Here is a 13,521-nt window from a genome sequence, read left to right on the forward strand (position 1 = left end):
TTATAAAATGTTACACCACTTTTGTGCCTACTGTGTACACAAGGACTGTGTGTGTGGTCTGTCTGGAAAGTATCCAGCCATGAAAATAAGAGACTTTTTAAAACTTAATCTTTATCATATTCTTCCATTACCATTTAATCCCCTTATATCCCCCTCCCCCAGCAATCACCACACTGTCATCCATGTCCAGAAAAATAGAGACATTTATTGAAGAAGATACAAGATACAAGAAACATTGTACATAGGACAATGACGCCTCGGTCCCCTTCAATGGAGGCACCTTGGAACCTCACACAGTTCTCCCAGCATCTCTTCCACTGTTCAAAACATGGTCTTCATCTTGCTGCAACTTTGCCACACCTTCTTCGGGCGTAGAGAACCAGGCAACGTCCACCGGGATGATTGGGCCTTTGTTTCCAGGTCATAGCCCTAGACCCACCATTCACCTCTGGGTATGACCTTCTTGAAGAAATCTGGTTCACTAGTAGCAGTTTGAATGAAGTCATTAGCAACTGCAGCATGATGTTCCTTCTGCTCTGGTAGCAGAAACCGCAGAACTAATTTTGCCACCACACATTTCATGCCAAGATCTGTGTCAAAATCTTGGACACAGTAGTTTTTAGAATCCCCAGATCAGCTTCTAGTTCTCCCAATGTCAGTCACCAATTGTTCATTGCAGCCTGTACACATTCAACATTCTCAGGTGCTCTGCTTCTTGCAGGCCTTGCAGAACGTGGATCACTCAAGATTCTCGACCATCTTTGAAGCATTTGTGCCACACTTTTTTTGCAGTGCACTCACTGCATTGCCCCCAAAAGCCTTCTGAGTCATCTGAATAGTTTCCGCAGAAGAATGTTCAAGCTTAGCACAAAATTTGATGCAGATTCATTGCTCTACTTGCTCAGTCATTTTGAATGCACCGGCAGACAATACACATGCTCACTCAATGGCATCTACCACCCCCACTGACCAGTACAGTGAAGTTGTCATTGTTCACACATGTGCATTCCAGTCCACTCTCCTTGGCTGCCAGGTTGCATCAATGTCACACAAACTGTTCTCATCAATTAACAATGCCTGGACTTTTTCTTATCTCTCTTTCTCTCTCTCTCTCTCTCTGTGTCTCTCTCTCACATATATATATATAGAAACTAATATACACATATTAGTTTATGCCTCCACAAATACACAGCCCAGTTAATATTAAAAACTGCATGCTTCCATTATCCAGAACAGAAGACAGTGTGGAGCAGAGTATTCAAAGAAAGTCTCAAAACAAGAAAGGATGGAAGCCAAGTCTTTTCTTTCTTTTTTTTTTAAGATTTTATTTATTTATTTTTAGAGAGAGGGGAAGGGAAGGAGAAAGAGAGGAAACATCAATGTGTGGTTGCCTCTCACACTCCCTCTACTGGGACCTGGCCCGCAACCCAGGCATGCGCCCTGAGTGGGAATCGAACAGGCCAACACTTTGGCTTGTAGGCCAGTGCTCAATCCACTGAGCCACACCAGCCAGGTCAGGATGGAAGCTAAGTCTTGAAGCACAGTTGGATCTCCACAGAGGACAGCAAGGAGCTTACTGAAGGCAGAGGGAGCAACACAAAGGACAACTCGGGAGGAGATGCTGGCGCTGATGGTGAGGGCACTAGGCCCAACTGCAGTGGAAGGTATAAGAAGTCTCTTACTCAACCATTTATTGAACACACACCTACCATGTGTCAGGTTGTCTTTATGGCACTAAAGCTTCAGTTATGGATAGAACAAAACCCCTTCATTGGTGGAACTTAGATTTCATAAGGGTACAGACAGCCATTTCAGAATAAATATATCATGTAATGTCAGGCAGTAATAAGTGCAAAGGACAAAAATAAAGAAGAGTAAAAGGGATAGAAAGAGAGAAGGTGGAAAAGTGCTAAGTTAGATGGGGTAGTGAGGCCTCTTTGCAGAGGTCATGTTTGAGTAGGAACCTAATCAGGGCCAAGGGAGGGCTGGATAGGTGGGTGCTGAATATGACAGAAGACATGGTTTGGGAGGGTTGATTGGCCTGGCTGGCAATAGAGAACCATTGTAGCCTCCTCTTGAGGTGACTTCCAATCCCAGTTCGTGGAGTGGTCCCAGTTTACACCTGTTGCTCAAGTATACCTAGGAGAGCTTTCACTCTCGGTGGCATCTCAGTTTGGATGATAAAAGTATATTGTTACCTTACTGACATGCGAGGACATACAAAGGGTTATTTCATAAATGGTCCTGACCGTGGTGAACGAGCTATGCAGGAAGAAAATTAGAGTCAGCTATAAGGACGGTTTAGCAGCTTTTTAAAATAATCCAGGCAACCTGATTTAAAGAAAATGCTAGTAATTCAAGGTTGCCTCAACCTTCCTAAGGCACAGCCCTAAACATCCTCTCCCCTAGTCAGAAACATCCAAAAGTCCCTTATGAAAGGGGCTTTGTCTCAGTTTTCAAATCCCCATGAATACCCCCCAAACTACTTCATCCCCTAGCCTCTCTTACAGTTACTTCATAGCTGTACAACCTGAGCCAGACAATGAAGAGTGAGCAGGGCAGGCAGCTAAGAGCTGGGGCACTTCCCCCATCACTCTCTCCCCCCGGCCACCCACAGCAAGGAGGCCAGGTATTCTCACTGGCTCTCTGACCCCCCTCCCACTTCATGTGAGCAAGGGGTAAACTTTGTTGGATTAAGTCTCTGAGATTTTGGGGTTGTGCCTGTTATGCCAGCTAGATTAACTACCCTGATGAACGGAACTGCCAATGTCCCCTCACTATCTCTCTGTTAAAATCTGGTACTTTCTTTAACTGCTATCAAAAAAGTTTAGCTTTCTTTCTTAACTACAATTGTAAATGATTTCTTCTGAATATAAGTAACACGTTTTGGTAATTCTCTTATTGTTTAAATTATGCCTGGAATATATTTGTGTCTCCTATCCCTTACTTTGCTCCATCTCAGTTTACTAAGTCCGTCTTATAGAACCGGAAAAACTGACTTGAAAATAATTTTAACTTTATCTTAAAAATGTAAATTGGTTAATCAAGCCCTTAAAAAATAAAAAGAATTGCAATGAGCTTCAGACAGTACTGATGAAAGTACAAACATCGGATTAGGTGAATGTTTCATACATATCCAGTGTTGTGCCCAAAATGGTTCTCCTTTCTGCATTTTCCAGAGGACCACAGGATGTGAAGGGAAACATGAGCACATTTTCAGGCTAAAAAGTGCAATGGGGTTCTCAGAGTGAAAGGCTCCCCTTTGGGTAGAATGAGGGTGTAGCAAAGGCCTGATAGAATACAGTTGTAGATGACTAAGGGGGAAGATTCTGGAATATATGGTCCAAGACCCTAGAACTTTCATATTAGGATGCAGAGGCAATCCAAATGAGGTCTATTGTATTGGAGCCAAGACCAATGTACAAAACATCTTGCTCGACCCAGGTCTCCCACACAAACCCCCACACACCAGACTCCTTCAGGCCTCGCTCAGTCCACTGTGCACACTGAGCTCTCACCCCCACCACTCCTGTGTCCTCGGCACCATGAGGGCAGAAGGGTGGTGAGGCCCTTAATGTTCCCTTCTTATACTGAAGTGCCAAATACATATCTCATAGAGTATTTTATAAGTAGTGGTTCCCTGGCTAACCAAGAAGAGCAGCCACTCATAAGCCAGAACACCATCTAGCTAAATAATATCATCCTTCAATAAAGCTAAAGGGGTGGATTTTAAAATACCATCTACATATTTTTTAATGGCAACAAGCAATTCTATTTTAGTCTGCATGTTTTCCTTCAGTAATAACTTAGGCATACATCGCCCCTTCCCTCTGCTTTGGCACTCTTGTGAGGCTGGGCTTAAGGGAATTCCATTGACTTTTTTTTGATCCTCACCAGAGGATGTGTTTGTTGATCGGGGGGCGGTAAAGGGGGGGGGGGGAGAGAGAGAGAGACATGGATATGAGAGAAAAACATCCATTGGCTTCCTCCTGTACTGTCAGGGCACAAACCTGCAATCTAGGTATGTGCCCTGAATGGGAACTGATCCCACAACCTTTTGGTGTCCAGGACAATGCTCCAATCAACTGAGCCACTTGCCCAGGGTGCACTGACTTTATTATCAGACAAATCTCGTGCCTCACACATTCTTTCCCGTCCTCCAGGCCTCACCTCTGATTCCAGACATAGCTGCAATGAATAGTTCTCTGCTGCCTTCAGTTCCTGTAGGAATGACAGTGTTTTGCCTCAGGAAAATGTTTGTTGCTCTCTGCTGTGCAGCGTCTCCAGTGTCATGGGAATCTCAGGGTGGCCCACTCGGCACATACAAATGAGCTGCCAGAAGTGGATAGGACATCTTCTGGAGCAACCTCCGCGGGTTTGAAATGAGAGCTGACGGATAAATGCTGCCCCTGGTCATCTCCAAGTGGACAATTCCAGACGGCATTCTATATGCTCCTCAAAAGGTCGCAGCAGATCACCCCAGTTGCCTCATATAACAGGCAGCTTGGCAACACATCCTCAAGCTGGCTTCTCTTTCTTCCTAGTTTTACTCTCCCCGATCCCTTACTCCTGCTTCCTTCCAATTGAAGTGCCTACAAGTCCTTTCCAGGCCCTTCCTGAACTTGCAAACAAGCTAAGACAAATTAAAAATCAGTGATCTTCCATCCTTCTGTCTGCCTTTCCATTTTTTCACTCTTGTCTTGCTCTGTAAAGGACTTAAGATTCGTGGGAGTGCAATGGGTGAGGTGTGCGCAAAGGGTGAGACCCCGGCCGCCAGCTCACTCCGGGGAGCCGCCAGTGCTGGGTCACTTTGACTTCAGCTGCAGGGGTCATCTCCAGAAGCATGGCGGTCTGTAACGAAAATCTCTCTAGGTCTTAACTACTATCACAAGTGTTTATTCCAGTACAAACCTTAAGATTCAAATGAAAAAATTTGTATTCAATGAATCTTTTTTTAATATTTTAAAAACTTGATTTCTCTTAAAAGACATAAAACCCAAAGGATATGGAAGGAAACTGCAAGATACAGTTAAATACGAACACTGTATAAGGTTTAAACTGGCCCAAAAAAGCATTTTAGATAATTATATGCCTCACTGCCTAGAAAAGATTATTCATCTCAGCCACTGAATATTTATTCAGTAAGTAAATTTAAATTTAGCTGATATTTCTACACCCACATACTAGTAACATTAAAAACTAAACTAACAGCCCTGGCTGGTGGCTCACTGGTTGGACTGTTGACCAGGTTTGCTCTCCAGCTGGGATGTGTATGGGAAGTAACCTATCGATGTCTCTCTCTCATCTCTCCTTCTCGCTCTCCTTCTCTCTCATGAATAAACATAATCTTGGGTGAGGATTTTTAAAAAACTAACAGCAATGTTTTCTTCAGTTTTTAAAATTTGTTAAGTGTTTAAAGAGAAAATGCCTATTCCATTTCAGGTCCCTGTCTTTTAAACTAGAAAAATTAAAATAGGTATTTGCAGAACTAATGAAAAAAGATGCTATGATTTATTTCACAGAACATGGTGTGATAATCTTGACATTATTAAAAAAAACAGGTTCACACTGAAAACATGTACTTACAAATGTTCAGGAACATTCCCCTGCAAATTTTTCATTCAAGTTTCTTCAAGTTGAAAGAATCTTGTATTTCAAATTACTAGGAATCTTCTTTGTATGAAGCGATGTAGATTCCATTTTATAGCTCATTCTGAGCTTTTAAAATATGTTGCAAAACAAATAATGTTTGCATTGAACTTCCACTTAAACTCAACTTCCAAGAATCACAAGAGGGTAACTCAATGGCATTAAACTCAACATAATTAATAGAGAGTAAATTTTATTGCAGTAAAACCTTACTTGTCCAGCACTTTACAAACTAAGCATATACTACCTATCTCTTTTCCACAAAACAACAATAATTTAAAGTAAAAATAATGAAAAAGCTGTAGTACAGCATTTTAGTGCTGGAAAGAGACATCTCCTCAGAGATCACCAAATCAACGCTCACTCAGAGATACTAACTAGGGCTTAGAGAGGCAAGTGACTCCCCAACAGTCAAACAGCCACTGGTGACGAAACTGTAACCCAAATCGCTTCCTGACCCCAACACGGCTTTTGCTAGAGCATCTTCAAAATTCATTTATTCTGGAGACTCAAATATTGTGTACATCCTGCATATTATAGCTTATACTTCATTTATTAAGATAGTTATTTTCCCTAAGGTATGTACCTTATAGATGTTCTCCATCAGAAAAAAAAAGTTAAAATGGAGCACAGAATTTAAAATCAGAAACTCAGTAACTTATTTACAAGTTTGAAAGCTAATAAACAACATTACGATAAAACAATAAAGTATGATGACATGTTGGTAAATTACCGTAGACAACTGTGGTAAAAATCTTACTGGTGTCTTGGATTTTTCCTTGCTGGTTGATTTATCCTGCATAAAAATATAAAAAAACAAAACTGTTTATTAATGCTGTAACTGATGCACTCAACCAAATATTACAGTGTCTAATAGAAAGTAAAACACATATCATCCAAAATACCCTAAAACACATTTCACAGATGGTATTTTATTGTGTACAGAAAATCCTAAGGAATCCATATAAAATACCAGCACTAATGAGTGAAGTCAGCAAGGTTGTAGGATATAAGATTGATACACAAAAATCAATTGTATTTCTAGACACTAGCAATAAATGATGCAAAACTGTAAGAAATAAATTCATTTATGACAGCATCAAAAAGGATAAAATACTTAGAGTAAATTTAACAAAAGACATGAAAGACATGCAATGAAAGCTATAAAATACTATTGAGAGAAATTTTAAAATACTCTAATAAATGGAAAATCATCCCCTGCTCATGGATTAGAAGTCATTTCTTAAGATGCAAGACTTCCCCCATAATCTACAGATTCAACATGTTCCCTATCAAAATCCCAACTGCTTTTTTTTTTTGGTAGAAATTAACGGGTTGATCATAAAATTCACATAGAAATGTAAGTGACCCAGAACAGCCAAACAATCTTGGAAAGGGAGAACCAAGATGGCAGATTCACACTTCTAGATTTCACAATTTACTTCAAAGCTACAGTAATGAAGATGGCATAAGATTGAATGTATAGATCAAAGGAATAGAATTGGGAGTTCAGAAATAAACATATACATTTAAGGGCAACTGATTTTTGACAAGGATGCCAAGACAATTCCACGGACAATTGGCCATATCTTCTGAGAATTTATCTGAATCTAATCAGCATCAAAAGTTTACTCAGCCCTGGCTCCCTTTCCCATGGCTAAAACTTTTTTCCCAGAGTTCTCCACTTTCTTAGGTGACAATGTATTCAGGTCAATGCATCCTGCACCCTCAAATTACTATAAGTAACATTTGTACTTTTTAGCAATAACTTTTAGAGAAGAATGTCTTTGCAATAGAAAATATGGTAAGAAAAAGCACTGTTGAGAATGATTCTTTGAATTATAAAACAGACAATATGAGTGGTGTTTCAGTCACTTGTCAATTTCTTGCATCTCATCATCAACCCTATGCTTTCTGCCTTCCTTTGTGATTCTTGAGCAGAATTCTATAAAACATCTCTCCAGCTGGCACAATATTTACAAAGGGTTCAAAAACAGACACCGTAAGAGAAAGGGAATTTTCTTCCCGGGTCCAGTGCTTCTCGTGACTCCCACACTGCGGCTGCCAGCAGTCAGCATCCTTGCCCGTGGGCACCTGGCCCAGCCTGTGAGTGTGACTAGCCCAGCGGCAGACTCCTCCAGCAGACTCACTGCTATCCACAAGGACAGGTTTCCAGCACATTTCCCTTGCATCACACAGGGAACCCCCCTTTCAAACATTTCAGTATGCAAGCAGGGGTTTTGCTCACTCCCACAGTAATACTTTCCTCACTGATTTTCACAGCTATTTAATGCTTTGCTGTATGAATATGTGCAATTTATCCATTCCATTCTCTTGCAAATGAACATTTTAGCTTATTCCCAATGTTTCTCCATTACAAAAGATGTTTCAATAAACGTCTTTTGACATATATTTCAGTATACACACAATTCCCCCATCCACAGAGTGTATGAAAATGATATTCACACAGTACACATGTGTATATGTACGTATCTGGTTTTGTGCCTTTATTTAATTCTATCGCTATATTTTTCTATATGTAAATAAATTATATCATGTTGTCTATTTTGCTATGACTTCACAATAAGTCTTGAAATCTTGACAATTTTCTCACTTAGTAGTCTAAAAATTATGCATAATTTTGACCTTGAGTCTATCACGTGAATTTTAGAATCCACACTGCATGAAAGTTTTTGCAATTTTAATAGAAACATACTGAATTTCTAAAATAATTTGGAGAAAACTGACATTATACCAACACTGATTATTTCCCTTCATGAATACAGTATATTTCTTTATTCAGATCCCAGGAGTATAACCTTTACAAACATTTCATAATAGTCTTCATGTCTCACATCTTTTGTTAGACTTATCTTCAAGTATAAAGGTTATGGATGGAAACGCATTACACGATCCAAACAGCTGGCTTAAAAACTTTTAATCCCAATGGATTCGTAAATAGGGAAGCGTCTCTGAATGCTGCATAATAATTTCTGTGATGTGTCTTGTTTGCCCCAGTCAAATCTCCATGGATATCTTCCTGCTCTGTGACTGGAAGGCTGAATTCTATGTATGAGCATCATCTGGGTCCCCAGCCCCTCTGGCTTCTCGCAGGGATTAAACAGTAAGAGGCACCAGCAGGAGACAAGAGAGACACCAGGAGGAGTAAGAGTATAGGATTTATTTTCCAGTGCTCCGTTTCCCAACTTTCTGACAGTGGCTGAATTTCTCCAGGGCTCACCTTCTGCCAGGAAGCTACCATTCCAAGCCCCCAGATCACATTCTGAGAGTAGTGTTCAGTTTCTTTGACCCATCAGTCCTAAGAATGATAATGGCCATGTATTGCTACTAATCCTTAAATGCTTCCTCACCCCTATTGGTTCCTCCCTTAACCTTGCCCACACCTCAATAAATGCTCTCTTTGTAAGTTTTCTTCAGTTAACTCTCTTGAGTATGCCATCTGTTCCCTGTTTGGATCTTGACTATTCTAATTTTACATTACCAAAATCAAAATTTAGCTAAAGAGTCTAGGTCTTCCTTAAGTAGTCTGGTTTTGCACTTCTTTTTTATTTTGCTGATTTTCAACTACTTGTCTATTGGAAGGGATGGTGTAAACCTCATATAATCCACATTTTACCACTCTCATCAAATGACCAGAACCTATGAACCTATGGTATGAATGTATCATCAACTGAAACTCAGAATGCCTTATTTTATGTTTTTACTAATTTCAAAATGAAATGAGCAACTGTAAAAGACTTATATTTACTTTAAATACCTAACTTAAGAACTCAGACTGCTACTTCTGAAAAATGCCACATTACTCTCAACCTTCCACTAATGAGATGAATATGCTAAAATCTCCAGCAAATATGAATTACCACCTGCTTACTTTTTTCAGACTAAATGATACATAAGTAAATGTCACATGAAATGGCATTTCCAAAGTTTAATTCATTCCATTTGTTTTAGTTTGAAATATAAAAACTTTCATCTTTTCACAAGGAAAACTACACTCGAAATTAGCATAAAGGAGAGCATCAAGAGTTGTAAAATTACAGACCAACTAAAGCAGGGAGAGAGGGTCCTCTGCTGTTTAAAAATAGTAAATAATCCTAGATGGGCTTTGGCTCATTCTTTCAAGACCCCACTGCCTTTTTTAATAACATATGTCCTTTGGGAGGGGTGAGGGAGGGATAGTGGGTGTCATTTCTCAACAATACTTTTATTAAGATAAAGCAACACTTAAAATTTAACTGCCAGTAGGTTTACAGTGGATGCTTTTTAGCTGTAAATTGGTCAATTAGGGGCTTTGCATCATTGTGGACTATGATTCAAGATCAGGCCAAAGACTAAAATGGGCATCAAGCAAGTAAGTTGCTGAATGTACATTGATGGTGTTGATAACAAATTTTTTTTAAAAGGACTTTGATTACAATACACATAGAAAAAGTCAGCACAGTCGATTAATCTAATTGCTGGTTTTCAGTAACATGTATCTCAATTTCCTTTTGTTTTTGTTTGTTCATTTGTTCTTTTACTACTAATTACTAACGGTGAGTGAATCTGTTTTTTTTTAATAAATGAGCTCTTCATTTATTACACATTTCCATATAATGCTGAAGCCAAATTTTCTTGATCAGTTAGGCATTGACTACTTATTTAATTAAGTAATGACATTTTGTTAGTAATCTACAACCCAATGGATAGGGGAATAAATCACCTTTTAACACCATTTCCACAATAAATGCTAACACAAAAAAACTGTGAAGCATTAAAAAAAAAAGAGTTACACTTTAGTGTTGAAAGACAGAAGCTAAGCAAAATTTGCAGGCTTAAAACCAACTATTTCCTAGTCAGTACCCAGATATTAAAGGGACCTTTTCCATAGTCATCTTATAGCACAAGCGGCAAACACAAGGCCCTCGGACTGAATCCAGCCCTCCACTTTGTTTTATCCACCCAGCACCTCATTTCTACCCAGCAGCAGCAGCGCCAAGCTCCTTGCCCCTAGTTAAGGAGTAGTTACATGCACACAGTCCCAAAATTACATTCAGCCCTTTGAAGGCAACCAGAAGACTGATGTGGTCTTGGGTGAAAATGAGTTTTACACCCCTGTCTTATAGAGTTAGAGTTGTTTTCTAGGTAGCCAGAATAATACCTAGGCTTAATGCTTTCCCCTCTGTTCTGGTATTAAATAGTTTGACCATTGTTTTGTATTTTTTTGGTTTACCGTTTCTCTTAAGTTCAATAAAGAAAGAGTTCTTAAGTGCAGCTATTGTAACATGCATCTTTTATTACCGTGCCCTGGGGGTATTTTGTTAAGAAAAAATTCCACTTACCAAACCCTTTCACATGTGATTATGGTATGGTATGATATGGTATGGTAGGGTATGGTATGGTATCTTACTTGAACTTCACAACCACCTTAGAAAGGAGGAAACATTACTCTGATTTTCCCCTCTGCAGAAAAGACTTAGAAAGACGAAATGATTTGCTCCAAGTAGCACAGTTAAAAAGGGGCTTGGCTTCCAACCCAGAACCCAAACCCACTAGGACTCCCTATCCAGCTCCCCCCACCCAAACACACCCACCATTAGCAACCTGGGGACACTCTCGGGCTGTAGTTTGAATTGCTGGCGCACCGCTCTACTGATAGTTTCCTTGTTCCGACTTCAGGGACGAACCGTAGGTAAGGAGACAGAAGTGTTTTCACTGAAAGCACTCAGTACCCTCGATCACAACTGGGATGAAGGAGGCTGTACCCCGCGGGTGACGACTGGGGAGGCTAAAGGACCCGGGCTTCAACGTTTGAAATGCGAGGAACCTTCCCGGCAGGGCGAGCCTGGGGGAGAGCCGCCCTCTCACCTGCTCGCTGTTCATGGCTGCAAGGACGCGCAGGCGGCCCCCAGCGGCTGGCGGATCGCTGCTGCGTGGCGCCGCCGAGACCCCTCCGACCAGAAACGAGACCCCCAGAGAAAGCTGGCCTGCAGTCTCTGCTTTCTCCGCACTGGGGCTGTTTAGCGTCCTGGCAGCGTTGTTGCTAAGCAACGGGCCAGGGCAGGTTCATTTCCGGTCATCTGTAGCTCGCGGGAGAGCACCCGGAAACGGGTGGGAGGTCGCGTTGAAACTTTCCGAGACCTCTCCGCGCCGTTCTGAGCAACGGGCACCCTCGGGACTTGTTAATATACAAATGACGTCTTTGCAATGCTCGGGGAGTGTGTAGAACAAGACAGTATTTAAGAAATTGACGGGAGGCGACCGTGCAAAGGGAGCTGCAAAGAAATGGCCAGAGATAACTGGGAACTAAGAGTGCAGTGAATCCCCCTTTGACGGGGTGGATAGGTTTCTTGGAAACTGTAGCTTTAAACAAAACGATGTATCAAGAGATAAGTTTTACCGTAGGCTAATTGAAGCTGGAATGCGGAGAAGCTGAAAAATCCTTGCAGAAACAGCCTTCGGGGACAAATTTCAGTCAAAACCTGGAGGTTGCGGCGGGGGGGCGGGGGGGCGGTTCGGAGCCTGGGCGAAGACGTGGAGTGCTTTCATAGCCCAGGGCATAGTGAAAAGACCAAAAGCCACTGGAGTGTACTAGAGGGTTGTGCCAGCCGAGAAGCAGCGCAAAGCACTTAGGCCGTGCAGAGAAACAGAAAAATTGCCTCAAGGGCTTACACCACATGCAATAACCAGGAGACATGAAGACGTGATTGGTTAAAGTGGCCGTCAGTGCGTTGCCGAGAGAACTAGTCCCAGCAGTTCCCAGGTGTTTAGAAGGAATTTGGGGTTCTTGGCAGAAATCCAGCACGAACTGGCTTGCTTCACAGAGGGTACGAGTCCACAGGAGCAGGCCAACGAGCGGCAGAAGGATTCACAGCAACAGCCCAGACAGAGATCAGCCTGAAAAGTCAGCCATGCACCTCCCGCCCTTCCCCACCAACCACCTTTCCTTCTTAGGTCCTCTGCTGTATCTCTGATCAAAATAAAGAAAGATCAGGGTATTCTGACTTCCTACATTGTCTCTGCTAAACCTCCATTTCAAGCGCCTCTGGGCTCAAGTTCTTATTGGCAGACTCCTGTGTCGAAATTTGTCTGCTGTAGGGCACTTTGCCAAAATTTTGGAATGTAAAAACAATTTGATAAAAATTGGCAAAGAATTCTTTTGTATTTGTCAGTTACTGTGATCCCTGTCAGCAAGAGAAATGTGGCTCCTGGGACTTAATTCCTGTAGTAATTCTCACAGTAATCAGTGTCACCAACCAGGCTGAGGCTGAGATGTAATTCCCGTCCTTGCCATTAAGGTTAAGGTCAGGTCAAAAATCTGGCAAGAAAATATATGCATATATAATATATAAACAAAGTAAAATGTTATTTATATATAAAATGTTATTTCTCATACATATATAATGTTAGAAATTCAGTGGTAGACCACTGGCTCCCTCAAATTAAAGAAAGGCATGTTACTTGTCTCGTCGATGATTCTATTAGTATTTAATTTGGGTAGAGCTATCTGCATGCTTTTGACTGCTAACATACATACAAATGGGGAAGTCCACTTTAAGAGAAGGTGTCTGGGAACAGAAACTTGTTACCTCAGTTAATCAAATACGAAAGACCAAATGGAGAACAGAAATTGAGGTGTTGATATTTTGGTTCCCTGGGTGTCAAGTTCAGTAGTATTTATGTTCTTGTGTTTCTCTCGTGGTTTGGGGTGTTTTTTGCTAAGATGATTTTATTAGCCATGAACCAAATGCTTGCTTAAGGATTTTATGTCCAAATTTGTGCTGATTCTTAGGGAATCTTTTATGAGAAGATATTTTCCTTTAAAATGTGTAAGCTTATGCAGCTGCTGAGCTATGGCTTATGATGTTATTT

General features: G+C 41.0%; 1 protein-coding gene across 5 annotated transcripts in view; it reads right to left on the reverse strand.

The window, feature by feature from the left end:
• The window catches only part of DNAH7 (dynein axonemal heavy chain 7), a 222,195-nt gene extending 210,397 nt beyond the window's left edge, over positions 1-11,798 (reverse strand). For 4 of the 5 annotated variants that reach the window (XM_045198088.3, XM_045198089.2, XM_053918888.2 and 1 more), the window contains exons 1-2: positions 11,518-11,798; positions 6,383-6,445 (exon numbers count right to left, since the gene is read on the reverse strand). In XM_045198088.3, the coding sequence (XP_045054023.2) occupies positions 6,383-6,445; positions 11,518-11,532 (78 nt within the window). In that variant the 5' untranslated portion in view covers positions 11,533-11,798. The other variant, XM_045198087.2, reaches the window with a different exon arrangement.
• Between the last annotated feature and the right edge of the window lie 1,723 nt (positions 11,799-13,521).

This window comes from Desmodus rotundus, chromosome 2 (genome assembly GCF_022682495.2).
Source record: "Desmodus rotundus isolate HL8 chromosome 2, HLdesRot8A.1, whole genome shotgun sequence".
NCBI classification, from domain to species: Eukaryota; Metazoa; Chordata; class Mammalia; order Chiroptera; family Phyllostomidae; genus Desmodus; species Desmodus rotundus.